At 38.2% G+C, this 27,992-nt stretch overlaps 2 protein-coding genes across 2 annotated transcripts; one reads left to right on the top strand and one right to left on the bottom strand.

Moving 5' to 3' along the window:
- Window positions 1-17,828: 17,828 nt before the first annotated feature.
- LOC147849901 (protein DETOXIFICATION 49-like) lies at window positions 17,829-20,684 on the top strand. The gene is made up of 2 exons (XM_087336926.1): window positions 17,829-18,112; window positions 19,104-20,684. Exons 1-2 carry the CDS (start codon window positions 17,906-17,908, stop codon window positions 20,580-20,582), a joined length of 1,686 nt encoding a protein of 561 aa, XP_087193052.1. The 5' UTR covers window positions 17,829-17,905; the 3' UTR covers window positions 20,583-20,684.
- A 3,258-nt stretch (window positions 20,685-23,942) lies between these two features.
- LOC147849900 (pentatricopeptide repeat-containing protein At2g33680-like) lies at window positions 23,943-27,645 on the bottom strand. Its single transcript, XM_087336925.1, has one exon. It carries the CDS (start codon window positions 27,350-27,352, stop codon window positions 24,575-24,577), a length of 2,778 nt encoding a protein of 925 aa, XP_087193051.1. The 5' UTR covers window positions 27,353-27,645; the 3' UTR covers window positions 23,943-24,574.
- Window positions 27,646-27,992: the final 347 nt, after the last annotated feature.

The following is a 27,992-nucleotide window of genomic DNA, read 5'->3' as shown; positions in this document are numbered from 1 at the left end:
CACTTCGAAACAAGTGGGTGTTCAAGCTGAAACCGGGAGATGCCGGAAACCCCCCAAGATACAAAGCCAGGATCGTGGTGAAGGGGTTTCAGCAGAAGAAGGGCGTCGACTTCGACGAGATATTTGCCCCGGTAGTGAAGATGACCTCCATCCGGACGGTGCTGAGCATAGCGGCAAGCATGGACCTCGAGATAGAACAGATGGACGTGAAGACGGCATTCCTTCACGGTGACCTCGAAGAAGAGATCTACATGCAGCAACCGGAAGGATTCGAGAAGAAAGGGAAGGAGCACCTGGTATGCCGGTTGAAGAAGAGCCTTTACGGACTGAAGCAGGCTCCCCGGCAATGGTACCGGAAGTTCAACTCCTTCATGACCGACGAAGGGTACCACAAAACGCAGTCCGATCACTGCGTGTTTGTGAAGAAGTTCGAAGGAGGAGACTTTCTAATACTCCTCCTATACGTGGACGACATGTTGATCGTCGGACGGGACCAGGTCAAGATACGGATGCTGAAGAAGGCTCTTGACCGAACCTTCTCAATGAAGGACCTGGGTCCGGCGAGGCAAATACTAGGGATGCACATCATCCGGGACCGGAAGAAGAAGCAGTTGTGGCTGTCACAGGAGAAGTACGTGACAAAGGTGCTTCACCGGTTCAACATGTCGGAAGCAAGACCGGTCGGGTCAACCCTCCCGGCAAACTGCAAGTTGTCCAGCAAGCAGAGCCCCAAGACAAAGGCTGAGAAGGAGGACATGATGAAAGTACCATATGCCTCTGCCGTCGGAAGCTTGATGTACACAATGGTGTGTACAAGACCGGACATAGGATACGCAGTCGGAGTGGTGAGCCGGTACATGAGCAATCCCGGCAAAGACCACTGGAACGCGGTCAAGTGGATACTCCGATACCTGAAGGGCACGGCAAACGTGTGCCTCCGATTCGGCTCCGGTAAGCCCGAACTCGACGGCTTTACCGATTCAGATATGTCGGCTGATGACGATACCAGCCGGTCCACATCAGGGTATGTGATGACGTATGCAGGGGGAGCTGTTTCGTGGCAGTCGAGGCTGCAGAAGACGGTTGCGTTGTCAACCACGGAGGCGGAGTACATGGCGGCTGTTGAAGCCGGCAAGGAAATAATATGGATGAAGGACTTCATTAGAGAGCTCGGTATCCGGCAAGAGGAGTACCGACTCTACTGCGACAGTCAGAGTGCCATCCACCTTGCGAAGAACGCGGCCTATCACTCCCGGACGAAGCACATCCAGCGAAGATATCACTGGATCCGGGAAAGGATAGAAGACCAGGAGTTCATGCTGACGAAGATCCACACGGAAGAGAACGGGTCAGATATGCTGACCAAAGTGCTCACACCCGACAAGCTGGAAGCGTGCCGGAAGAGGGTCGGATTGGAGAGACATCCCATGCCGAAGTGAAGGGGGAGTTTGTTGGGATTTCGGTCCCTCCGGATGGGATGTCCGGAGATGAATGACGGCAAGCCCGGTTGCGGTTACGGTGTCGGATGATGAAGACCCCGGCTACGGAGCCGGATGATGAAGACCCCGGCTACGGTGCCGGATGATGAAGACCCCGGCTACGGAGCCGGATGATGAATACCCCGGCTACGGAGCCGGATGCTGAAGACCCCGGTTACGGAGCCGGATGACGAATGTACCCGGAGGGAGATCCGGATGCGGGGACATATTTGTGAATATGTTTGCCAAGAGCCCTTGAGGCTATATTTGTAAATAGCCCGAAAGTCATATGTGTATAAATATGACTTAGGGCAAACAGTTTATGTTGTTGCTCATTTTTCTGTTTTCCACTAAGAGGGAGCGAAGTGAGAGCAGCCGAGAGAGAGTGAGAGAGAAAGAGGAAGGAAGAGGTCGACGCCTCTGTGTAATACCGCCGCCTGTGGCAAGGACAGTGAGCTCAAGGTCGTCGCCTTGCAGCTCGCCATTGTACATTCCCGCGTATAGTGATAGTTGGAGTCTTGCACTCCCGTGGTTTTTCCCATTTAGGGTTTTCCACGTAAAACATCCAGTGTACCCTTCTCTCTATTGTTTTCGTGCATTGTTGAATTTCCCGTTTTCTGTGAATCGATCCAGTTCCTCGGTTGTGGCCGAGCACGGAATTTCGACAGATCAGATTTGTGTAATCTCCATTCTTCTTCAACCTTAGATGATAACCATCCAAAAGACTCAACAAAGCAATGATTCAAAAGATTAGCAGTCACTTGTAACAACGATGTTTGACCCTTTATACACCAATCAATCCATGATTGTTCTCCTGTTTGTAGAGGTAAGGGACCTTGCATCAATGGAATATTTCGTATTTGCTGCCAAATAAACCCATAATTAGGCGGAATGCATAATAATTGCAGGGCTTCAACAAACTCCAAAATTCTTTGAGATGGAGCCTCAACTATATCTCCCACCTCTTTGATCCCCAAACGAAACAAACGATTAAATTGAGAGCGTAATCTCTCCTTTCCTGGCCAACATAATAACCGAGAAGACATAAGTAACTCTTTTTACAAAGAATTACAATGTCATCTACTAGATGATGGTTTCCATACACATAACAAGAGTGCTTCTTGCCATGAGGTAACCAAGTGTTGAACACATGTAGAGCCCAGAATCCTAAGGGAAATACATCCATTTAGTAATTGCCACCATGAAGCCTTAATTGTTGTCCTCCCATGTGTTAAACCCTTGTTCTCAATGAAATATTGAACAATAGATATCCATGGTTGTAAGTTTGAACACATGTCTTGTAATAATGAAAATCTACGAGCTATCATATGCTTAGATAAGTTCAATACTCCAACTCCATATAGATGATTCCATGCAACCTAAGTGATTCCCATCTTATCCCTTTTCTTCCACAACAAATATCAAAGAGGTTGCAAAATAGAATGCAAAGCCTTCTTTGTCCACGGCAGCAATGACAAGTAATATAATATCATAGGCTCCATAATACATTGTACAACCTTCAAACATACATGAAATGGCCAAGATTGTGATTTCCAATACATGAACTTATCCCTCAACTTACTAGACATTCATTCAATCAATTTACCATTTGTAACATTCATTCCTAATGGATAGCCCAAGTGACAAAAAATAGAGCATTTCTTCACCACGGATCCTTGCCATCCTAAACATTCCAAATCCCTTTCAGTACATGATATGAGACTAGACTTCCTCCAATTAATATGCAATCCGGAAGCCAATGCAAATTGGTTCCATACAAGCATCCCCTTCTCAAGATTCTGTCATGAGGTTTGTAGAAACATGAAAGAATCATCAGCCAAAGCTTGTGCAACTAGTTGCCCTCCAAACGGAAGGTGTAGACCCACAATATCACCATTTGTTGCAAGCCTTGATAGCATCACTAACAAGGGATGAATAACAATAGCAAACAACAACGGGCTAATAGGGCATCCTTGACGAACGGATCTTGTAAGGGCAATATCTAATGTAACTCCTCCATTAAGCATGACTCGAGACACCGCATCTTGTCCTAATAAAAATATGAGGCGAGACATACGAGGTCCAAAGCCCATTGTATGCATTAACCTAGAAACAAAGGACCAATTAACATGATCATAAGCTTTCTTCAAATCTAATTGCACCATAATCAATTCTTGATGAGTGTTTCGAGCATAATCCATGGCCATTTGAACATTCAACACATTATGCAATATATTCCTACGTGTAATAAAACCATATTGGGCGGGATGTATCAACTTTGGCAAATACTTTTGTAATCTATTTGCAAAAGACCTTTGTAAATATCTTATACAACCCCCCCATTAAAGAAATAGGTCTCCATTGATGAAATGACTCTGGAGTTGCCACCTTTGGAACTAATTTAATTAGACCAACCTTCCAAGCTTGAGGCATACGACCAGAATCCCAAGAATGTTAAAACATCAAAGTTAAGGGCCCCTTTAAAATGTGTTAATATCGCTTAAAAACTTCATTTGTTAAGTCATCCCAACCAGGGCTCTTACCACTAGGAAGATGCCTTAAAACTATCTCCACCTCATCCTCAGTGAAATCCGCATCCAATTCATGACTAATGAGGTCATGCACAATACATCCAACCACATCATAAAACTCATGGCGTGCTCTACTCACCTCATTTGTTATTAACAATTGTGGGCCAATCAACTCCTTAAAGTAATGAACACATATTTCAATTATTTTAGTAGGATCCACTATCCATTCATCACCTTGCTTCACATGTACCACATTAGATAGAGTATAAGTAGGATGTGATGCTTGGAAAAACAAATGGGATTGACATTGATTATCTATGAGCCCATCCCTCAATTGTCGCATCTTCGCATAATGATAACTTTGGCATTGCAACTGAGAAATAATAACATGCAATTGACTTTGGATATCCAAAAGCTCCTCATCTAAAGGTGCACGTATCAATAATGCATTACACCTAGAGAGAACTTGTGAGAATTTTAGAAGAAGACCTCTTCTTCGTTGAGCATTAGTTACTCCATACATACGATGAACGATCTTAATATTTCGTAATGTGATATCCCATGCTTTAACTCCTTTAAGATTCACTTCTTGTGAAAAATTTACCAAAATTTGCTCCATGAGAGAATCAAAGTGAGGTTGAAGCAAAAGAGAAGAGTTAACGCATAATGGAGGCTTTCCAAGTAAGGATTTATACATGTCAATTGCATGACCACAAATCTCCAAACAAATAGGAAAGTGATCTGAAGTTCCTACATCTTGTAAAACTGCCATACAAAGTGATGTCGGTAAAAAAGAATCATTGTGCATCACATACATTCTATCTAACCAACTCCATGTTTGTCTATGTTGAGCGGATTGGAAAGTAAAACCTGGATCATTCCCATGCAACCATGTCCAAACATCCAACTTCAAAACCTCCATAGCCAATGAATCCCAAGCAAGTTGCTCAGGATCATCCATGATTGAATGTTCAGATGTAGATTGAGATGCATCAACACACATGTTAAAATCACCCATAAGTAATCTTGGACGGTCCACACATAGGGTTTGACGAAGTGAGCCCCATAATGCAATACGTTGAGTGAGTGGCTTGGTTAGGGGCATAAATCCCAACCACCCACACATACCTAGCCAAAAAAAGTGATTTCTAGAACCAAAAACTGACCATAAGGATCATTATGCACCACTTGAGGAAAATACTTATCCTGCACGATTAATACCACACCTGAATAATGATTATTAAGATGTCCTGCATAGAATGATGAATATCCACACAAATGAACTATGGATCCTGCTAACTCATGACACTTATTCTCAACTGCACATAATATATCCCATTCTTTACTTAATAAAGTTTGCCATAATATATACTTCTTATGAGGAGAACATGCCCCTCTCACATTCCATGTTACCACTTTCATTCAGTCAACAATGTTATGGGTGCACTTGCTCCTCTAGAGCAACCGATGTCATGAAACTAGTCAAAGCATGTTCCAATGTTGATTTCCATGCACCACATCCTTAGAGTTGTCTATCGAACTCTTTTGTTTAGGTTCTCCTGCTTGACAAAAACCTCGAGAATTCGATGAATTTACAACCTGTCCTAATGAATCAAATTGAAGGTGAAGGGGTAATCCCTTTTCCCTAAATTGTTTTTGCCAAGGAACTTTTCGAGGACCCTCCCTAGTTCCTAAATCACTTTTCCAAGTAGTCTCACAAGTAGTGGGCAACCTATTACATTGCATATTCATTGATTTGCCCTTCGACTTGCCCTTAACTTGATGTCAATCCTTTTCAACAACAACATCATTACTAGTTTTATCCAACGTTTTTTTCCCCTTCTCTATAACCACCAAATTTTGTTTTTCCATATCCATATATTGAGTTCCCTTATTCTTAGGGCCCAAACCTTGAAGTGAAACCTCTTTATAACCTTCTCTAGATGATGTTCCTTCATCCATAACAACCACCATATCTGATACACCAACATCTCTCCCAACTCCTTCCTTACTATTCCCTTCATTAGGAACCTCTATAGTTGAAGGACAATGACAATGACGTTCCGCCATAAAGTGACCCCATTCACCACATCCAAAATAGTGACATGGATGTGTTCTTAGCTCAAGTAATAGTTAGTACTAAAAGTACCCCTCTAGTACATATCTTAGCACTCCTAGATTTCGAAGTTGATTCTTGCTTCATGGATAGGAATTTTGTGCAAGCTCATCAGATATCCCTAAGAAAACTTCCCTACCCAGCATCTGTAGTAGTCATTGATAGTCGTCCCATTGCTTCTGAAAATATCATAGAAGAGTCAGAGCCAATTAGTATTGTCCTAAATAATTTGGCATGTGTAGTATCGTTTAATATAATTAGTAGCCCAGAACATCCGATTGTTTTGGGGTTACCATTGTTCGAATTACACAATCCGGACATAGATTTGAGAACAAGAGAAATCGGGTATTGAAAACCCCAAGAATCTACTAATAAGGTTTCAACCATTTCGCTACATCAACTGTGTGAGGAAGGACGCATAGAATCAATGTTTGTATTCACAGTATCAGTGAAACCTTCCAACACCGCTAAGGAGGAATCAACAATTCAACTTCCAAAAAAGTATCATCATTACGCTGATATTTTTGATAAGGTAAAAGCTAGTACTCTTCCTCATCATCGACTGTATGATTGTCCCATTGATTTACAGCCAGGAAAAGAGCCACCGTGGGGACCAATCTACAACTTGTCACCAATAGAGCTTGAAGTTCTTCAAGCTTACATAAAGGAAAATTTAGCAAACAGTTTCATTCGACATTCAAAATCTTCAGCCGGTGCACACATTTTCTTTGTCAAGAAAAAAGATGGTTCACTTCATCTAGTCGTGGATTACCGTGGCTTGAATAAGATCACCATCAAGAATAGGTATGCACTTCCCTTGATCTCAAGTCTTATAGAAAGGATTAATGGCGCCAAGTTTTTCACAAAAATCGACTTACGAGGAGCATATAACCTCGTACGGATTTGACCTAAAGACGAATGGAAGACAACTTTCCGATCCCGATATGGGCACTTCGAGTATACGGTTATGCCATTTGGCCTCACCAATGCGCCAACAGTCTTCCAGCACATGACAAATGATATATTCCAACGAGATCTTTTGGACGTCTGTTTAATCATCTACTTGGATGATCTGCTAGTTTATTCAAAGACACAGGAGGAGCATGATTCTCAATAAGATGACTACGAGAACATGGTCTTTATGCAAAGTTGGAGAAGTGTAGTTTTGATTGTAGCCAGGTGGAATTTCTCGGCTATGTCATTTCCTTGGGTCGATGGATCCGGCTAAAGTCTAAATTGTACTAGAGTGGCAGACTCCACGTTCGTTACGAGATGTGCAATGCTTTCTAGGATTCGCAAACTTCTATCACAAGTTTATACAAGACTACTCAAAGTTTATACAGCTTACAAAGAAGGGTCAATCGTTTGTTTGGTCTAGGGAAGCGGACACGGCTTTTGAGGGTCTCAAGAAAGCATTTACATCAGCTCTTTTTTTAGCTCATGTTGATCCGCAAAAACCATTTATCATGGAGGCAGACGTGTCAGATTTCGCCCTAGGTAGTATTTTATCACAACAAGGCGACGATGAGAAGCTGTTTCACTCACGCAAATTTGACACCGCCAAAATCAACTACGAGATACATGAAAAGGAGCTATTAGCAATAGTGGACTCTTTTGAACGATGGAGGCTTTTTTTAGAAGGATCTCCTCATCAAGTCACTGTATTCAGTGGTCGCACGAATCTTGCCTACTTTCAGAATGCTCGCGTGTTAAATAGATGACAAGCTCGGTGGGCCCAATTCCTCACTCATTTTGATTTTAAGATTACATATCGTCCGGGAAAGCAATAGGGGAAGGCAGATGCATTATCACGACGCTCCTATCTAGCTCCTCGTCCCGATGATCCGGCCTTTGACAATCAAAAGCAAGTAATCCTAGGACCAACACGACTTCAAGCAACGTGGGTCTTTGACACTCCATTGGATTCCTGCATTATCGATACCATATATGAAGTTTTGAAGACATATGTTTTTGCTAAAGCTATTCTAGATCAAATCGACTCTTCTCGGGCATCTTGTTCACGATCACAACAACTAGGTATAGATTATCAGCAATTCGAATGTCATATAATGGATTACTCTTCTTTAAGAAACTTTTGTATGTTCCCAATGGTTCGTGCCGCCTTCGAATAGTACAAAATTGTCATGACACATATATAGCCGAACATTTTGGTAGTACTAAAACATTGGATTTAGTACAACGATCATTTTGGTGGCCCCGTATGCGAAGATTTGTCGAAGACTATGTTCGGACATGTGATACATGTTTTAGAGCGAACATCATCCATATGGTTTGTTGGAGCCATTACCGATATCATTTTTCCATCATCTAGACCACCCCTTGTAATTTCCTTTATCTCTTCCTTGAACTTAGTGAGACTCATGATTGAAGCTTTGGAGAAGACATTCATGCCGTCATCTAGACCGACCCCAAGTTTCGTCTTTGTATTGGAAACTGCCTCTTCGAATGAGGCTTCAATAGAATAATTAAGTCTCATATACACCCTTTTGTAATTCTGTCATTTTCTTCTACCTTCTTATTTCCACACAAGAGGAATTCATCATATCTGAGTCCCGCATCACTCGTCATCTCCTTATACCGTACATTTTCTTTTACATACAATACTAAGTTAATCACATTTTACTCATGTGCTTGTTGCACGTTGTCATCTTTAGGTTTTAGCATTAGCATCCTTCCCAACTTGTCTTTAGCAATGATGTTTTCTTTTAGCCTCTCATAGGAATTCTTGATGTATTCTTTTGGGTCAAATATTGACCCATTTTCCTTCAACAAGCTCTTTCCCATCAAATGAGTAGAGATCGAGTTACCCAAGCTTGTTTGTGATTGATTAAATTACATGTGCATTCTCTACTTATGATATTGGTGAGAGGTTTGTCTAACATCATCCCAATTATCAATTAATCCATTAGTGCCATCATCAACTTCTAATAGTATACCAAGCTTCATCCTTTCATCTCGATCGACGGACTTTAAAAACATTCGCACTTTGTCCACCCCCACTAGTCTTCGATCTCAATCCGAAAGTCAAGCGAACTTACACTCAAACTCCTGGAATGACGCTAAAGAACTATTTTATGGTTTCTTCAATACAACCCACTTGTCAAACTCGTAGCGACTCATCTTAACCCCCATTAGAACTCAAGCTAGAGCTCATTTCCTCTCCCTCTTAATTGGAGTGATTAAGGTTAAGTGCTACTTAGCCAAAACCTGTGACTCTTTTCTATTATGTGTTATGTGTGTTTACATTTTTTTCTCTTTGTTGGCATTTATTAGCATATTTCCTTAATACTAAAATCCATTTAGGGTATTAGCAAGCCTCTTCATGAGATTAAGTTCCTAGGAGAGGTGAGCAAGAGTTCATGATATTTGAGTTAGCAAATTTAGTCACTCAAGAATGATTGGCAAGCACTCTCGCCCAACTATCTATCAATAGGGTATACAACTCTGCAAACCCATTGACCAACGAACCTAGAGTGGAGACTCAATTACGCATGTACAAAGACATGCACTTGATGTGAACACCTTGAGATAACGCGTCTTTGTCAAGATCTTCAAGCCCAACATATACCCTCCTTTATGTTCCCTACAATTTTGCTATCTTCAGTGACCAAGTCGACCACTTACACCACTTGGGGCTATGCTTACAATTAGGAATCGGCAACGGCCAAACTGAACCGCCAAAACCGCTTTTAAATGGTTTGGTGGTTCGGTTTAGGCTTGAGCTTCCTTAACTAGTTTGAGCTTAGTCCGGTTTGGTTTGGAAAAGGCCAAACTGGTTAAGCCCAACCAAACTATTGTTGATTCCTACTTACAATGGTTTCATGCTAATCACGTAGGCCTATACCCCTTGAAGTGCACATTTAGAGTAGTTAACAACATGCTTGTAGGGCATAGTATTAGCAAGAATGGAATCTTCATCAACTGAGGCAAAATAAACTTTCTACTTGACATGCCAGCCAGCATTGACAGTTTCCATTCACTTCTTGAAAGTTATAAAGGTTCTAACTTCTAACATTATTAATAGCCTATTTTCTTCAACTATCAAGTATTTCAAAACAAAATTATCAATAAGACAAAATAAATCCTTTTGAATTCTATTTCTTGTTATGTAATCATTTTATGCATCAAGCAAATCTCATTGCTCGTTTAATTAGACATCATAAGTTCATTGGGACTAATAATTATTGTATACAAAAGTGTTTGTCTCCTTCTTTCCCAACAATTTCGGTCTTGTAACAAATAATTTGTTGTTAAAAAAATACAATATGGACATACATCTCTATATATGCACACTGAAAACTAGACTCCATACTAAAAGTGTTTGGCATTTTGTGTTGTTACAAAGATGCATTCAAAACCTTTTGGAAAGTCACCTTATATTTCAAATAAACTAATTTACTCTTTTCCTATACAGCATGAAAGCCTTTAAACGTGTACCCCTTTTTAGGTACCTAATGTGTATAGTTTGTTTTTTTAAATCCCTCCTATTGAGCTCACATGACACATGTACATATTTGTGAGTAACGTCATCCCCTCCTGTTTCCCTTCTCCTTTTATTGAATTTAGACAATAATGTCATAATAGATCCCTAGTAAAGTTTTTTGTAAATGACAATCATTGTCACAACAATGAATCAACAATCGTTCGAGAGCTTTGTAAATTGGGTCGAATGGTGGACTTCGTTGGAAACATTCAAGCTTAAGTGGCTTGGTAGATTCCCATCATCTTTTCAACTTTATTATTATGGTCATCACGATGATATCTTGGAAAGTTGTAGCAAGGAAGAATGAGAAGCCAAACCATCAAATCAGCCTAGCCTAAGGCATTATGAAATCGAACAATCTATTTTATACCTCTCTTTGTTTCCTATCTCCCCACATGTTCACACTTCCTTTAAGGTCATTACATAGAGATATATTGGGACAAGGATTGTACATGGAAGTCATATAAATCTACAAAGAGTAACTATGGCAATTACATTATGCATTTGTTTTTATCATTTAATTGGGATGTATCATGTGTTGAGTTGCCATGTCATTTAACGAAAATGGTTACCCTCAAACATCATGAAACCAACAAATTAATTTTTATTGACGATGTATTTTGCTGAAAAAGATTATGTTCTATTAATTAATTCCTTTCTTCCATTTTAGTGACTAATTGTATATTCATAGCTCATTAATTCTTCTATTCCATCATTAAGTAAGAGACCTAATGACAATGAATCACGGTGTGTGTGTGTGTGTGTGTATTGCATCGTATTGATTTGGTAACCAATATTGGCATTGTGACTTACATGGTTATCAATATTGTGACTTATAGGGTTATCATCCTTACTTTAATCCCAATGGTTAAAGCTAAGGATATGATAAATATATACAAAATATAATTGTAATTTGTTACCTAGATGTTCTTTATTGTTGTTGTACCATTTGAAATAGGTGGATGTGTTAGCAAGGTTGAGCACTAAATGAAATTATTCACACCATATAGTTTCTCAAGGCATTCGTCAAGTCATACATAAACAAAATAAGTATAGCTAGTATACTTCCACTCGTCAAAACATGTCCAATCACTAGGCAAGTTTCTATTTGTCTAAGCGAGTTATTGACTTCAACATCTAACTTATTGTGAGAAATTTTCTGATCTATAATTGATTACAACATAAATTATTTATATCATCTTTCACTATATATATTTGTCTTTATATTCATCTCCCCTCCCTTTATATTTTTGTGCATATATCATTTTATTGTTTATGATCACACATTGATTCACCAACAAACTAATAAAGTAATCTGTTTTTTATTCACCAATAGCAAATCTTTATCTTCTTACAAAGTTCTAACTTCTAAGCAAGAACAATGCGTTCAAACATAAGGAACTTATGCAAATCCATATGATAATAACATCGAATAATGAAAAACTTTAAGAAAAGTAAGTAGTAAGAAATAAAAAGATTATTGATGGTGATGCATATATCCATTTTAAAGAAGTTAATTTTGTAAGCCTCATTTTTTCCAAAATTATTCCTTCTATAATCTTTCCAAAAGCCTATGTTCTCTGCCATCCATTCTCTTTTCACAATTATTCTCAATGCATCACCTACTCTGCATTGTTCTTGTCTCACAATTTCCCCACTAGGAAAGATTCCCGACAAGTTTCAAACAATATTCAACATTGTTTAAAAAATGTAAAGGACCTAGATCAATTGATATGATTATAATCTTATACATAAATACATATATTTGTATGATTTACATGCATGCATACATCCCAACGGACTTATAAATTGGATAAACATGAAACCATAGTTGCATGACAATAATTGCAAAGCTAACATATTAATGATTTGCTTGACTTGCAAATGATATATATTCTAGGATCATAAACCATATTTGTGGATAAATATTGTGAATAAAGGTCAAATAAACTCTAGTGTTGTTTCCACCGATATTGCTCAATGCACTAATATACATTAGATGGGTCGGGAATCTAGAAAAGCATTGTTGTAGTGTTGATGTTACAACAATGCATATTCAATGTGTGTTTCCATGGACAAGAATTTCCTATGGATGTAAAGAGAATCTTTGTTTGGGACTTTTTTGTGCATATAGTTTGTTTGGTCAATTAGTTATGATACTGAATTTATTCTCATGAAGTATGAATTGAGCACTTCTCAAAAGGGTAGGTCATACATAGCAAAGACTTAATCACAACCTTAATTAAATAACTAGTGCCTTAATACACACTCATACACAAAAACACTAGAAAAGGGGTAAGTCCTACTTAAGAGGATATTTAATCACAACCTTAATAAAATAACTAATGCCTTAGTACATAATCCTACCAAATTTATAGGCAAAATATGTGAAAAGTCTATAAGTGTATATTGGAACATTTAATAAACATAAGAATATGTATACTGTATGCTCAATTCAATTTCCAACTTGTGTGTGTGCGCATGTGTGTGATATGTGAAATACTACGTATATGGTGGTTGTGCATATACATGTATCATAAAGGAGTTGTGATTGCGGTATGACACCCCTAATGAACCACATCCCTTCCGATTTCCAACTTCCTTCCACATTTTTAGGTCCAAATTCTAAGGCTAAATCCTTGGCATGCCTACGAAAAACTCTTTTAGATACAACAATACCTCCATTTATGTTTTTTTTTGTACAAGGTTTTTTCAAACTAAGCTTCAATGAGTGATAAATGTCCAAACTATTTGTTTGAAAAGTCTTCTCAATACACACCGATTTCAATCCAATAAACTATCAACTAAATACTTGTGGCTCTTTTTAGTTCTATGATGTATTGGTAAAATAAAGAAGTGGGAAGCGGATTGAGTAGACTAGAATAGGTCTCAACTCTCTTCGAAGAAGAACCAACCAAATCAATATCCTAACAAAAAGGAAGAATTGAGTTAGTGAATTTTGGAGCTAACCCACCTCACATGTCGGGCATTACATATAGATGGGCATGCATGATGTTGCCTTTCCAACATCAAAACATTGGTACCAAATGCTATGACATAGTGATGATTGTGTTAACATGACTATTAATATCTTAAAGTGTAATCCCACCCAACACTATGCTAATTGATTGAAATTTCGAAGCCACTAGTGTACATAAATAAAAGGTATGTGTAACTTAAGGGAAAGGAGACTCATCCCAAGTTTTGGAAAAAGAAAGTAGCCTAGCTTTGTAAGTGGCATAAGTAAAGGTGTGAAGTGCTCACCAATAGACGAACTTCATGAATTTAGTATCATTAGATCTAGGGTGTGATAGTTCATCAATGAAACAAAGAAATATATGTATGTGTTGTCGTCTAGGTATTAAATCTGATGAGCATATATTATTTTCAGATTGGCTCTATTGAGGGGTGTGCAGATGTTCCTCATAAACTACAAATGACACATTCTTTAAATTATGGCCTACCTTTATAAATGGTTGAAGACTCTTGTATGGCGTTCATGCAACGTCTCTTAATTTAAGGTGAACAAATGAAATTCTTAACATCATATGGATTGTTTGAGTCTCTATGCCAAAACACTATAAAAACCTAATATTTGGAAAATGGAACCTCGTGTTTCATATTGCTAATACACTAATATGGCACAACTATTGGAAATGCTATAGACACCAATAGATTATATCAATTTTTTCCGAGAATAAATCCTCATGTGTTGATAAATCTTCACCTACAAAGAATATGTTTTTAATTAGCAAATTTTTGATGAAGCAAATGACAAAAAAGTTAGAAAATAGAGTAAAGCAACACATTCTATGTGTTTCTATCCCTGTAAAAAAATATGGGAGGTTTTTAACATTACCTAATAAAGTACAATGGTTCTAGAATGTCATAAGATGTGCATTTTTTCTATCCCTCTCAAATATGGTTACCAAGCCTTTTCAAAGCCTAAGTTGTAGATTGGTTTCTTAATAGGAGTAATGAAACCATGCTCAAAAAGCGTATAAAATCGTGCAAAAGCGAGATTGTATTAGAGACCAGAGAGATCAAAGAAAAAACCAAATATAGATGTGAACCGAACATGATCAATGAAAAACAAACACATGCATGGAGCATGGACATGATCATATTGCATGGGGAATGAGTAAAAAGTTTAAAACCATGAATGAACAGGAGTTGTAAATATGTGGTCACCATGTACAAAGTGTTAGCAGGATACTTTTGTTGTAAATAGTAGGGTGGGGATTATGTTGTTTTGATTATGGCTGATCTTTGATGTACTTCTTTTGCTAACTAATGGGAAGTAGTGTTTTTTTTTTGGAAAAAAAAAAGTTTAAAAGAAAATAAAGCAATGAGTTCTAGACGAATGTAATGTATGTTGAAATGGGTCTCTATTGTTCCAAAATCTCTTCCACATGGATTAGCTCACTTTGCTTCAATGTGAGGTGGGGCGACTCATTGACGGCACATGTTTTACCTCGAGCAAGTTCATAATTCTGATTACTACATTATTGTAGACTCAAGGGATGACATTATCTAGAAAGTTGTTAATCTTTAGACAGTACTCATAGCTATCTCTAGTTACCAAGTATTTATGTATATTTGTACCAAATCTAGTAATAGCTCATGACCTTCATTCAAATTAAATTTATCACCATAACTAGTGGTTATCACATTTTGTACATAATAACAACCGATATTTCTCAACATGACTAGTGGTTATTAGTTTTTGATGCATAATAACAAGTGAACATTCTCGACATTGACTAGTGGCTTACTCAAATTGCCTTCTTATTTCATGGCCTTCAATGGAGTACCATTACTTCTTTTCTCATATGAGATATAATGCCTTCCACATAGAATGAAGCATATGATATACCATAGTCTATATATATTTCTATCATCTTCTAGGTATAGATAGATTTGTTTGCTAACATAATCTAGTAGAATACTTGTGATTTCTATCAAATGTAGCCAATTTAGCTTTCTAGAAAACTAGTCTTATACATGCTAAACACGATGTGCAAGCTTTGCATTTACAAATTATTTCTAATAAAGTCACAAGTTTTGCATGCTGCATTTTGACAAAGGGTATTTTTTACTTGTGGCCAACCAATCTTTAAAAGCAAAAGACAATGGGTTTTGCATTTCGTTTAATTGTAACCAAGTTTTAAAATACAAATGATTTTTATCATTACATCATGGGCCTAGTGTTAAGGCTTGTTATTGATAATAGGCTCTAAAACCAAGTTGCACCATGACACACTTGAGTTGATGAGGTTAGGTAAACTCCCTAATTTCGAACCCCTCTTAAGATAAATTTTCCAAAACAAGACTTGAGTTAAGGAAACACTTGGATGATTGTTTCATTGTTTGCTTGGATATTATTACATTTAAGATTTATAAGACTTAACGTTTTGAAACCTGAAGTGTATAGGTCATGTGTTGCTTGATATGAAATTGGGTACTCATATGTTAGTATCTAGAATTGCCTTTGGTATTCTTTGGTTATGCCTAAAATAAATTCAATATATGATAGCCATTGCCTCAAATTATGTATGGTTGTAGAAGCTTTGTTAGTGTTTGTAGGTTATAAACTTTAATTATCCTAGACTGGTTAGGGTTAAGTGATGATAAAATATTCGTGTTAGCAAAAAGATCATCCCTTTCTTCTTCTTGAGGGTTCACTACTGATAAAGTGTACAAATTGAGACAAAAGAGAAGAGACAAAAAATATACTATCATTAGTGACCAAAGAAACAAGAAGCTAGTAGAGGTCTACATAACTTTGATTAAAATCACACACAAACACAGTGCACACGAGTCAATATCTCTTGTACTCTTTGATGCACTATCTCAGTCTCTTTAAATGTCTTCACATACATACATGTACATCAATGTCTCTATTTATCTATCAAGTTTGATTATCTTTCACTTGAGGTCTCCCTTGTTTTTCAAGGGGCAAGTCTATTAAAGCATTACACTCCATTGCTACGTGAAAGGCAAAACAAATCGTACTACTTCTCATTAAAAAAGATGTAATCATTTTTATATTTTCACATATGAGAAATATTCATCTATACTTACGTTTACAGAAACTTATGGAATTATCCTAAGTTTAAATAAATTTACCTACCCTTCATATTAATTTATTCCCAAATGTCTTATTTTTGTAGGTGTCTACACATAATATGGGTGCCATCAAATAAACTCTTTTGCATGTTTGTTTGAATTCATGAACCATCTTCCTAAATTATTTACACGTTCTATATCAACCTCAATGATATATTAAACATAAATGTTTGAAGACTTTGGATTTTAGAAGTTCGTAGGTTTGGGTGCTTTGGAGTACAAAGATTTCAAAACTTGTCAAATCATGACTATGAACTAATTGCGAGGCTTGCCAAATTGCAAAATGATATCTTGAGACTCTTTCTATACATATACACATACACATGTTTATTTCTTTCTTTGTGTATGTCGAGAGAAATGCATTTATTCATATCCCGTCCACATGCATACATTAATAGTGTCCCCTTTCCTTTGATCATGAGCTTCATTGTCTTTAAGCATAAATGTATCCTACTCAAGCATAGGAGTGACTGTAAGAAAAATGCATGGTCCACATGTGGCTACACCTTCAACGTTAGCAAAGGAGACATGCTTGAACTATTATTTTTTAGGGTCATTGGGCTCCCTAGGACAATAATATATTGTCATCGTCATCATCTCGATCGCCTTTAATACATGCGTGTCCTCTTTAACGAGTTTGATTGTGGTACATACAACATATATTCATGTCTACCAATAGAGTTCTTGATTCTTTTCCCAACATTGGTTGTCAGTGGTCTTATCTCTCGCTGAGGTAAGAATGTGTGTGCTTGATTATCATTACATCCACGCACGCATATGCTACATACTTACGGACACATGACTAGATGTATACATAGGTACAAAGAATGCATGTATATATGTCCTATGATTGTATATCATCAATTAGTGATGCTTGTACTTTTCTTTATGGCATGTAAGGTGACATGATGTGATACCATAAAGACAAACATGAGTAAGTTATATGTATGTGTGTGCTTGTATATATTTTTTCTTACTACACTAAAACAACATTTTTAATTTCTTTACTTTTAATGCATTTAAATAGCTTGATCCTCAACCTTCTTGCTTCCCCTATACCAACACGCATACACACACATCTGTAATTACCCATTCCTTCAATTAGTAGCTTCTTTTTTCTACAATTATTTTTCCACAATCTCTCAAGATGTGCCATGATCTTAATTCTACTTCAATTTGCCTTCTTCCTCACTCTAGTAGCCATGACCACCTTCATGATGATAAACACCCTACTCCATATTCAATCCACAAATTAAGTCATATCATTACTGCTCAATGTGATGATGATCATTTATTGACACATGACCAACAACTACATGAACAATTCATTGATCCTTCAACCCTAGATCGAAAGGTATATTGTTTTATGCACATTAACTACATCATTTTTGGCATTAATATTTGAAGAACTCATATAACTCCATAGGATCCCTATATATCAATTGGGGAGATCATAAAAACACTTAATGAATATAACTAACCATATGACATTGGTCCTAACAATATTATAAGCAGAAGTATAAGTTCACTTGGTTTTTTCCCATCCACTTGAGATTGGATACATACTTCAAGGTTAGGTTGATATGTTTGGAGGATTACCATGTATCAAGATGTCCCTAACTTATGTCTAAGATACATTTGCATTATGTGTGCATGCTCACTAGAATTAGATTCATGACATCTAGATCTTTCAACATCATAATTAAGTAGGGGTATCTCGAATTGATTGCTTTGGCATGCACCAATAGATGCAATATGGTTCCATGTTGACACCCCTTTGTGCTAAGACTAACATGATTAACCTCCTTGCTCGACCTAACTACACTTAGACCTAGTTAGGTATAGTTTTAGTTAAATGTCATATATTGTTAAGTATGAGGACATATGTATGATGGACAATTGGACTATATATATACATGTAGTCCACGGTCATGGACTGCAATAATTATGATGATTACATGAATTGTCATCATGTTACTTGGAGACTTCGCGGGTATTCTATCTTATGATCATCAACTCTGTGTATATTGACATGTACGTTTGCATCTATTGATGATCTCATAACATGGGAATAACTCTTGGTGCTTGACATGGACAACCCACATAAAGTAGATAAAGTTCCAAATTCTCAACTGTTACATTTATAATGAAAACTCTATTCAGTTTGACATATGTATAGATTCTTGTTGTAGGCTTTGAGAATACGCGTATAATGTTTTCTCACAATATCTTGATCATAGTACCCTTTGTTTTCTTTATGTGGTTTGCGCCTCTAACTAAACAAGTATACCATAGTGTACTTTTTGTCATAAACTTATGATGTCCATTTTGTAATACTTTTGCAGAGTGTTGTCCAAGAGTTGAGGCAACTTGGTGCTATAGGATGCCCTATGATATGCTTAGGATTGCTTCTTTATGGCAGGATGGTGACTTCGATGTACTTTTTGGGTCGCCTCGGTGAGCTTGAGCTTGCTGGAGGTTCACTTGCAATTGGGTTGGCTAACATAACAAGTAATTCGGTCCTCTCTGGACTAGCACTTGGGATGGAGCCTATATGTGGGCAAGCATTTGGGGCCAAGAAATGGCATTTGATGGGGTTAGCCCTACAAAGAACCATATTACTCCTCCTTTGCTTGTGTTTACCGATTGGGGCATTGTGGTTAAACATGCACAACATATTATTATGGTTTGGCCAAGACCAAGGTCTAAGTGACATGGCAGGCACATATCTTCTCTATTCTTTGCCTGACCTAGTGGCCCAATCCATCTTGAACCCTCTACGAATCTACCTAAGAACTCAAAATATCACCTCTCCTCTAACTCATTGCACCTCTTTGGCCCTTATTCTACATGTGGGCCTTAACTATCTTCTTGTGCATGTATGGGGAATGGGTATAAAAGGTGTTGCCCTTGCATCAACTTGGACAGACTTCAACCTCTTGTTCTTTCTCTTAGCCTACATTTTTATTTTTGGCATTCATAAGAGGACGTGGGGAAGTTGGTCTAGAGAATGTGTTCGTGGGTGGAAGCCTCTTCTCTATTTGGCAATACCAAGTTGCATATCAGTTTGCTTGGAATGGTGGTGGTACGAACTCATGATTGTCTTCTCAAGCTCTTTCCCCAATGCTCGTGCCTCTGTATCTGCTATGGGCATCTTAATCCAAGTCACATCTCTAGTCTACATCTTCCCATCTTCTTTGAGCCTTGCAGTGTCCACACGTGTCAGTCATGAGCTTGGTGCAAACATGCCAGATAGAGCGCAACATGCAACAAGAGTTGCCCTTATGTGCGCTGCGGTACTGGCCCTTTTGGCCATGACGTTCACCACAAGTATGAGGCATGTGTGGGGCTCCATGTTCACACATGATGACGAAACATTGTCTCTGGTAAGTGCAGCAATGCCAATTGTGGGGTTGTGTGAACTTGGGAATTGTCCACAAACGACTGGGTGTGGAATTTTACGAGGGAGTGCAAGACCGACCGTGGGGAGCAATATCAACTTGGGTTCTTTTTACATTATTGGCTTGCCGGTGGCTCTTTTTCTTGGGCTTAAGATTGGGTTTGTAGGACTTTGGTGTGGGCTATTGGCAGCCCAAGCTACATGTGCACTCTTGATGCTCTTTGTTTTAGGCTATACCAATTGGGATCTTCAAGCTCTAAAAGCCAAACAACTAACAAGTGCAAGCTTAGCATATAATCCAAGTACACTTCACAATAATATTGACGATGCACCTAAATATGAAGCCATCAACTCTAATATTGATCAATATGATGAGTTGAACCCTAGTGCTACCAATGAGCCCTTCATCTCTATGAGTAGTTGAGCCTCACAACCCAATTTATGTAAATACTTTATCTCTAATCTCCAAATCAAGTTATTGTGTGTATATAAATATTTAAGATCGAATATGGCAAGGATTTTGATATCGAAATTAGATTGTATGGGTTTCTTAGTTCATGGTGAAGTTGATAAACTTTCATCTATTGGAAAGACAAAAATGTTTTGTTCATTGCTAAGTACATAGTTTTTCATGTAAAAGAAACAATGCTCTTGGATTGGGAAGGGAACTCTAATTTGATGGCAATCTTAACGATACATAGTCTAATTTCTTGGTCTATACATTGAGAATATGTTGCATATTGTGAGGCCTAATGTTTGTCTTGATTTTGTGGAAAGCATGTTGAGATATCCTCAAGTTGATTATACAATAATGCAATGACTTCCTTGTAAAGTGATATGAGTTAATAACTAAACGTTTTCTATACTTACATGGCTATACTTGAGACTGAAAATAATAATATTGCGCAAATTACAATTTTAATTGGCCACATCTTGATCATGACGATAAAGATAACTTTATTTTATTTTATTCCAAAATGAAGCTACTTTCCCATTAGTTAGGAAGGATTATTACAAAGAGACTATACAAGGACGCTTATACATAGATCGGGGAATCTCCCTCCGATCAGGTTCAAGAAAATGAGACTAGTTACATCGCCTTTCGGACTGACTACTTAATTTAAGTACCTATAGCTAAAAACGGTGCCCTTTAGTGATGGCTAGTACGAGACACCTCCTGGGGTCGACAACGAAGGCAGGGTGGTAAGTGAGTCGGAAACAGCCAACGTGGGGGCTGGTAGTTCCACCTCGGGCCACTTCCTCGTGTCACCATAGGCGTGTTCCATCATTTCTGCCAAAAGCGCAAACGAGCAGTAACCACGTCATTGGAATGGCTACAAACCTCGTCCAATTGCCCTCGTAGGCAGCTGATAAGCGCAAACCATATGTCCATGATCACTTCCTCCGGGGGGCGCACTAGATCTTGAAAGACCTTTAGGCAACGCGCTTTCCATACATACCACAGGGTGACGCCTACAATCAACATCCAAATGTCCGAGAACTTAGGGGATGCGGACTGCAACCTCTCTGAAATCGAATCTTGGCGATTTTGCCTCTCATGCATATGTAGCACCAACTATCCGCATTGAGGGCGTCCGTCCACCTATCAATGGAGTGATCAAGCAATGCCGCAACACTCCACGATGTTGTTCCTTCCACTTCACATGCCGCAAGGAGGCGAGTCACCCTATCCCATACCTTTTGAGCTTGAGGGCAATCCCACAAACAATGCCTCAGAGTCTCAATAGGTGAATGGCAAAGAGGGCAGCCTAACGGGCCGCCATGTTTACCTAGCCATTCGCCAACGGGAACCACATTATGATCGATTTGCCACCAAAAAAGCTTTATCTTTTCCGACATGTGGAGACACCAGAGACCCTTCCAAAAGGTAATGAGCACCTCATCAGGGATGCCCAATGTACGCTAGTCGGGCCGTCTAACTGCAGTTGAAAACTCCGGCCCAGTTTAGTGTTGTACTCGAAGAAATGGCGAAATCTGGCATCATGTTTCCACCTAAAATCCCATGGATCCCATTCTAGTTCGACGAGGTATTAAATTATCATTTCTCATTATTAGAACAACTAAAAGACAAGTGAAACTATAACATACTGTCTATTGTAGAATGGTTTCAATGTTGTGTAATGAAAATTTGATGTTTATTCCTTTTTGCAACTTCTTAATGCCCTCACAATGGTAAACTTTGAAGTTTCAAAGGTTTATTTGAAACCGATCTACTATTATTATTTTTGACAATCAAGGCTTGTTTTTCAGTAATACGAGCAATGAGCATAGTGAATAAGCGTTTCATTTGTTCACACAACATAGCATTAGCTATTCTAGTTGCGAACTTGTTTTTGGCTCAATTTAACTTTTTTTGGCTGTGCAACACTTTTTCCACTCTTTCGCAATTTTTCCCTAGTTGAATCTCTTTGTCAAATTTCTCGATTCCTCTCTTTCTTTTCGCTCTTGTAGTGTTAAGCAATAATTGCCCTTGTTTAGAGAACTACTTTTTTGAAATGTCTCTGTATTGTTGAAACAAATATTCGTGGCGACAATCATTTCTTGGAAGTATGTGATTTTGTCATTATGTAACATACATACATGCATTGATTATATGATAGCTTTTTACAAAAAAAATGCTCAAAATACAAATTTCATGAACCCTTGAATTCCATTAACTTTAATAGCAATACACCAACCCATGAGGTCAATGAAACCCACAATCATTATTCATTTCACATTAAACCCTAATCTCTACACAAAATTATGAAATCCCTATTCACGAAGTTATATATTACGAACTGCTTTTTATGCATATATACACTATCATTGATCATAATTGTTTCATGTTTGTACAAGAAATTACTAGCAACAACACAATGTGAAACCAATGCATAAAATGCATACAAGCTTATGTTAATTGTTGTGTTTCACAATTAAAGGGTGTGGATTAAAGTCTCAAGCAATCTTTAATTTTGTAACCATGACACAAAAAAAATCAAAACTTTAGGTTTGCTATATGATGCACAATTTACAAGCGTGCTCCTAAAATTTGCACACAATGCTAAAAATGTAGATAATTTGTCTTTTAGTTTTGAAGTCAACATGGAATTGGCTAAGAATTTTTTATGTGCTTGAAACCTTACAACCCAATAATGCATTAATTCCTTTTAAACGAATCTTCATATTGTACATTTAAAAAAAAGTAAAAACCCTTTTGTAAAATGTGTTAAAGAGATCTTGTTGGCAAAAATTGATTGAAGGCATGTGTACCTTCAATTGCAAAATATTATCACTCATTTTCAATATTGCAAATGCAAATTTGTAAAATACCTAAATGTTACTAGCTTGGGAATCAAGATAGAAAATGTAATGAAATGACTTTGTGGGTGTGAGAGATCAATGACTTTCAATCAAATAGCATGGGACCTCAAGGTGATGATGATGGCTTAAAAATACAAAAGTACAAAATGACAACAAACGTTAAAAAAACTTTGGATGCGTTATTGCAAGAATCTACAAGAAGTGTATAAAAGATGTGAGTGGGACAGCACAGATCCTGAAACAATCAAAACAAGGATTTGACGCCATTATTCTTGTAAATTGCCGCAAAAGATGTCTATGAAGGATAGCATGTGAGAATGCTTCTGATAATTCTCGCCCCTCATTATGCACATGGAACCAAAATAAATCATTCTCCCCATTGCTCTTGAGGATACCTTGTTTTAGCTTAGAATAAGCTCTTGCCAAGTTTTGTTACTATTCATGCCCAAATCAAAGAATCTACTAAGTCACAAATTAGAGGTATTGATGAATACCCACCAACCACGATCACATGTCACAGTGTCTATGCTATGTTTCTTTCTTAATCAGCCAAATTTCCTTTTCATTTTTTAAGAAATTCTGGCGAAATTGCCAGAAAGTTTAAGCAAATTTCATAGAAATATTTTTGTTATTTCGGATTTAGTTTCCTTTAAAAATATTTCCAACCAACAAGTTGAAATGTTCAACCAACATTTTAGTGAATGAGGGTTGTTGGGAACCAAAGGAGACCATTCTCAACCTTGCCCTTATGGAGTATTTCAATTGATGTAGCTCAGCATGAAACCTTTTCTAGATTTGCAGAGTTTCCATTTGAATGTGGTCATAGAAAAGCATATTGTAGACTCGTGTTAGGAGGGATTTTCTCAAGTAGGTAACCACCATTAATGGCCCTGTAAAAAATGAGACCACAATCACTAGCCATGCATGGCATGTTAGCTTTTGGGATGTTGTGCCCAACCTTACGAACACCACGATAGGTTAACGTAGCTCCATTACATATTCAAAATGGGACTCATTTGGTTCCATATAACAGTCTCTCTTGGCCTCAAAAACAAACCATCAAGTAAATGTAAAGTTTTATATATCTCTATCTCATTGCCTTCCTCCTACATCGGCATAGACATTGAGCATACAAACGTAAGCTGATGCTTGATACCCATGACATAAAGTTGCATGTTCAAAGGCATGTCTTGCTAGTTCTACGTTCCCCCACTTCCGACAAGCACCTAGAATAGCAAGCCACATTGCAATATCAATATGAAATGGTGTCTCTGTAGCCACTGCCAGCACCTCATCCAATTGGCCAGCACGCCCAAGAAGATCGACTATACATGTGAAATGACGAAGTGTTGGAGTAAGTTGGTATTTCTCTCTCATGACCTTGAAACAGAATTGTCCTTCATCTACAAGCCCCGCATGACTACATACATTGACAATGTTAAGGAAAGTGATTATGTCTGGCTTATTGCCTTCCATTATCATTCTATCAAGGAGATGAAAAACATGGCTAACTTCTCCTACTTGGGCAAAGCCAGTAATCAATGCATTCCATGTTATATTATTTAAGTTTGGGAGCATATCGAAGGAATTCTTAGCTTGGCTAAGCGAACCACATTTTGCATACATATCTACCACAGCACTCCCAACAATTATGTTTGTTTTCAAGAGGCCCTTTCTACTGACCTCAGCATGTATTTCTTCGCCTTTATCCATGGCTCCAATGCGACCGCATGCTTTCAAACCACATGCATACGTGAAAGAATTTGGAGAGAGACCCTCAAGTTGCATCTTTTTGAAGCAATCCAATGCTTCCTCTCCACAATCGTGTTCTTCATATCCAGACATTAATGATGTCCATGTGACCACATCCCGAACAGGAAGCATATCGAACACCTTTTGTGCATCAAGAAGCATACCACATTTGGCATACATATCAATTAGTGTGCTCCCAATGACCACGTCTTCTGTAAACAACCCTCTTTCAACAGTCTCACAGTGTAAATCACTACCTTTGTCTATATCCCCCATTGAGACACATGCTTTTAACCCACATGCATATGTAACAGCATTAGGATTCACACCATCTAGTTGCATCTCTTTGTAACATTTTAATACATCCTCAGCACAATTATGTTGAGCATAACTTGTAATCAAAGAATTCCAAGCGGAAACATCTCTAAAGGAAAGTGAATTGAGCACTTCCTTTGCCTTTATAAACCATCCACTCTTGGCATACATGTCAACTAATGCATTACCAACTGAAACTTCATTTCCAAGAAGACCATTTCTCACAATTTGTGCATGTATTTCAGCGCCCTTTTCTAAGTCATTGAGAGAACCACATGCTCTCAAGCAGCAAGTAAATGTGACCGCATCTGGCATTGAACCTCGAATTTGCATACAATTAAAATAATTCAATGCTTCCTTACAACGCTCATTTTGAACATATCCTGCTATAAGTGAGTTCCATGTGATTGAGTTTGGAATCGGAATCTTATCAAACAAAATAAATCGAGCTTTCTCTAGCATCCCACATTTTGTGTACATATCAACCAATGCATTACCAACCGAAATGTCTTTTTCACAAAAGCCTCGGTTGGTGATTTCAGCATCAATTAGGCACCCTTCCTCTATTCCTCCATTAATCATTCCACAAGCTCTTAAGCAGCAGGCATAGGTTACAGTATTCGGAACAATATTATCCTTTTTCATTTCTCCGTAACATTCTAATGCTTTTTCAGGCCATTCATTCTCAAGATATCCCGAAATAAGAGCAGTATATGTAGCCACATTTCGGCATGAATGCGAAACCAAAACCAATCTTGCATCAGCCAACATACCACATTTAGAATACATATCAATCAACGCAGTACCCACAAAAGGGTTGTTTTTGAGCAAGCCTCGTTTATCGATATCAGCATGTAATTCTTTGCCTTTATTGATGGCTATAATGTCACTACATCCTTTAAGAATGGAAGTAAAAGTTACCGAATCAGGAGATATACCCTCTATTTGCATTTTGTCAAAGAAACTGAATGCGGCCTCAGGACGGCCATTACGAACATATCCTGAAATAATTGCATTCCATGTGGCTGTATTTCTTATGGGAAGCATAGAAAACACTTCTTGTGCTTTCGTTAATATTCCGCATTTTGAATACATGTCCACTAAAGCACATCCAAGAAAGAGATCACATTTGAACCCACATTCTCTCCTCATCTCTCCATGCATTTCTGATCCTCTCTCTAGATCATACTTCAACCCGTCCGCTTTCATATTCTCTCCACTCATTTTGCATACTCTCTCAGGACCAGAGTTCAGCCCATCACGGGTTTCACATCCTCTCTCTAGACCAGATTTCATCCGATCATTTGTTTTACATCCTCTCTCCTGACCGCCTTTCAGCCAACTCTCTCTCTTGGCTTCATGTGTTTTATATTCTCTCTCTAGATCATCATATTTCAACCCACCCTCTCCCATGAACATTTGATATCCTCCACACTGACCAGTTTCCAACCCTGTCTCCCACATGATCTTTTCACATCCTCTCTCTATACCAAATTTCAGCCCACACTCTGTCATGACCATTTCAAATCCTCTCTCTATATCAAATCTCAGCTCACTCTCTCTCATGACCTCCTCATGCATCATCCCACCTCTCCTTTGTAGACCATCTTTCATCCCACCCTCTATCATCATGTCCTCACCATACATCGTTCCACACTCTCTCTCCACAACACATCCCAGCCACCCCTCTCTCATGATCTCCTTGTGTATTTTACATCCTATCTCTAGATCCTTCAACTTACCACAACATTGCAACAATGTAACACATAAATGTGCACTAACCTTAATGGAGTTTTCTCTCATTCTCTGATAAACAGAGAGAGCAGAACTATAAGAGCCGGATTGAAAGAATTCATGGATGAGAGAGGAGAAAAGCCTTTCATCGCTTGTGCAGAGAAATCCGTGGAAGGGACTGCATGCTTCGGGTAGGGAACCAATTTGGACGAAAAAAGAGACGATCGAATCGCCCAGAAGAGTGTGTGCGTGGGAGAGACCATACCTGCGTGTAAATGTATGTAAGCGCAGGGCATGAGATGGGTTCCTCTGGTTTCGTCTGCAGAGAAGGAGGAGTTTCTCGATAGAGGGCAGGGGTAACATGCCATCATGCCATACCATACATACTACATAGGGAGAAGATGATCATTATTGATGATGATGGGAGGTGTAGTATGTGTGTGTAGTGTTATCACTTGTGTATACATACATACATACATACATACATAGTGTAAGTGGAATGTATGTAGTGTGTATACATACATACATACATACATACATACATACATACATACATACATACATAGTGTAAGTGTGTGTAGAGGGAGTGTGTACATACATATAGTGTATGTGTGTGTGTGTGTGTGTGTGTGTGTTGTGTTGTGTAATTGTGTGCATGTTTGCGTGTATGTGCGCGTGTGAAAGGGTGGGGTGTATCTCCCTTGGTATG

The sequence above is a fragment of the Azolla caroliniana genome, unplaced genomic scaffold, assembly GCF_043228905.1.
Source record: "Azolla caroliniana isolate FFs.n. ecotype wild unplaced genomic scaffold, voAzoCaro1.0.p SCAF_22, whole genome shotgun sequence".
In the NCBI taxonomy this organism is placed as follows: Eukaryota; Viridiplantae; Streptophyta; class Polypodiopsida; order Salviniales; family Salviniaceae; genus Azolla; species Azolla caroliniana.
The sequence above is the reverse complement of the archived record's forward strand: the minus strand, read 5'-3'. Positions and strand labels throughout refer to the sequence as shown.

What these genes read in the sequence shown, in the direction of transcription:
- LOC147849901 (XM_087336926.1), top strand. Translation starts at nt 17,906, where the DNA reads ATGTGCCATGATCTTAATTCTACTTCAATTTGCCTTCTTCCTCACTCT. An exon ending in CTTCAACCCTAGATCGAAAG is followed by an intron (nt 18,113 to 19,103) that starts GTATATTGTTTT and finishes ATACTTTTGCAG; the next exon opens with AGTGTTGTCCAAGAGTTGAG.
- LOC147849900 (XM_087336925.1), bottom strand. Translation starts at nt 27,352, where the DNA reads ATGAGAGAAAACTCCATTAAGGTTAGTGCACATTTATGTGTTACATTG.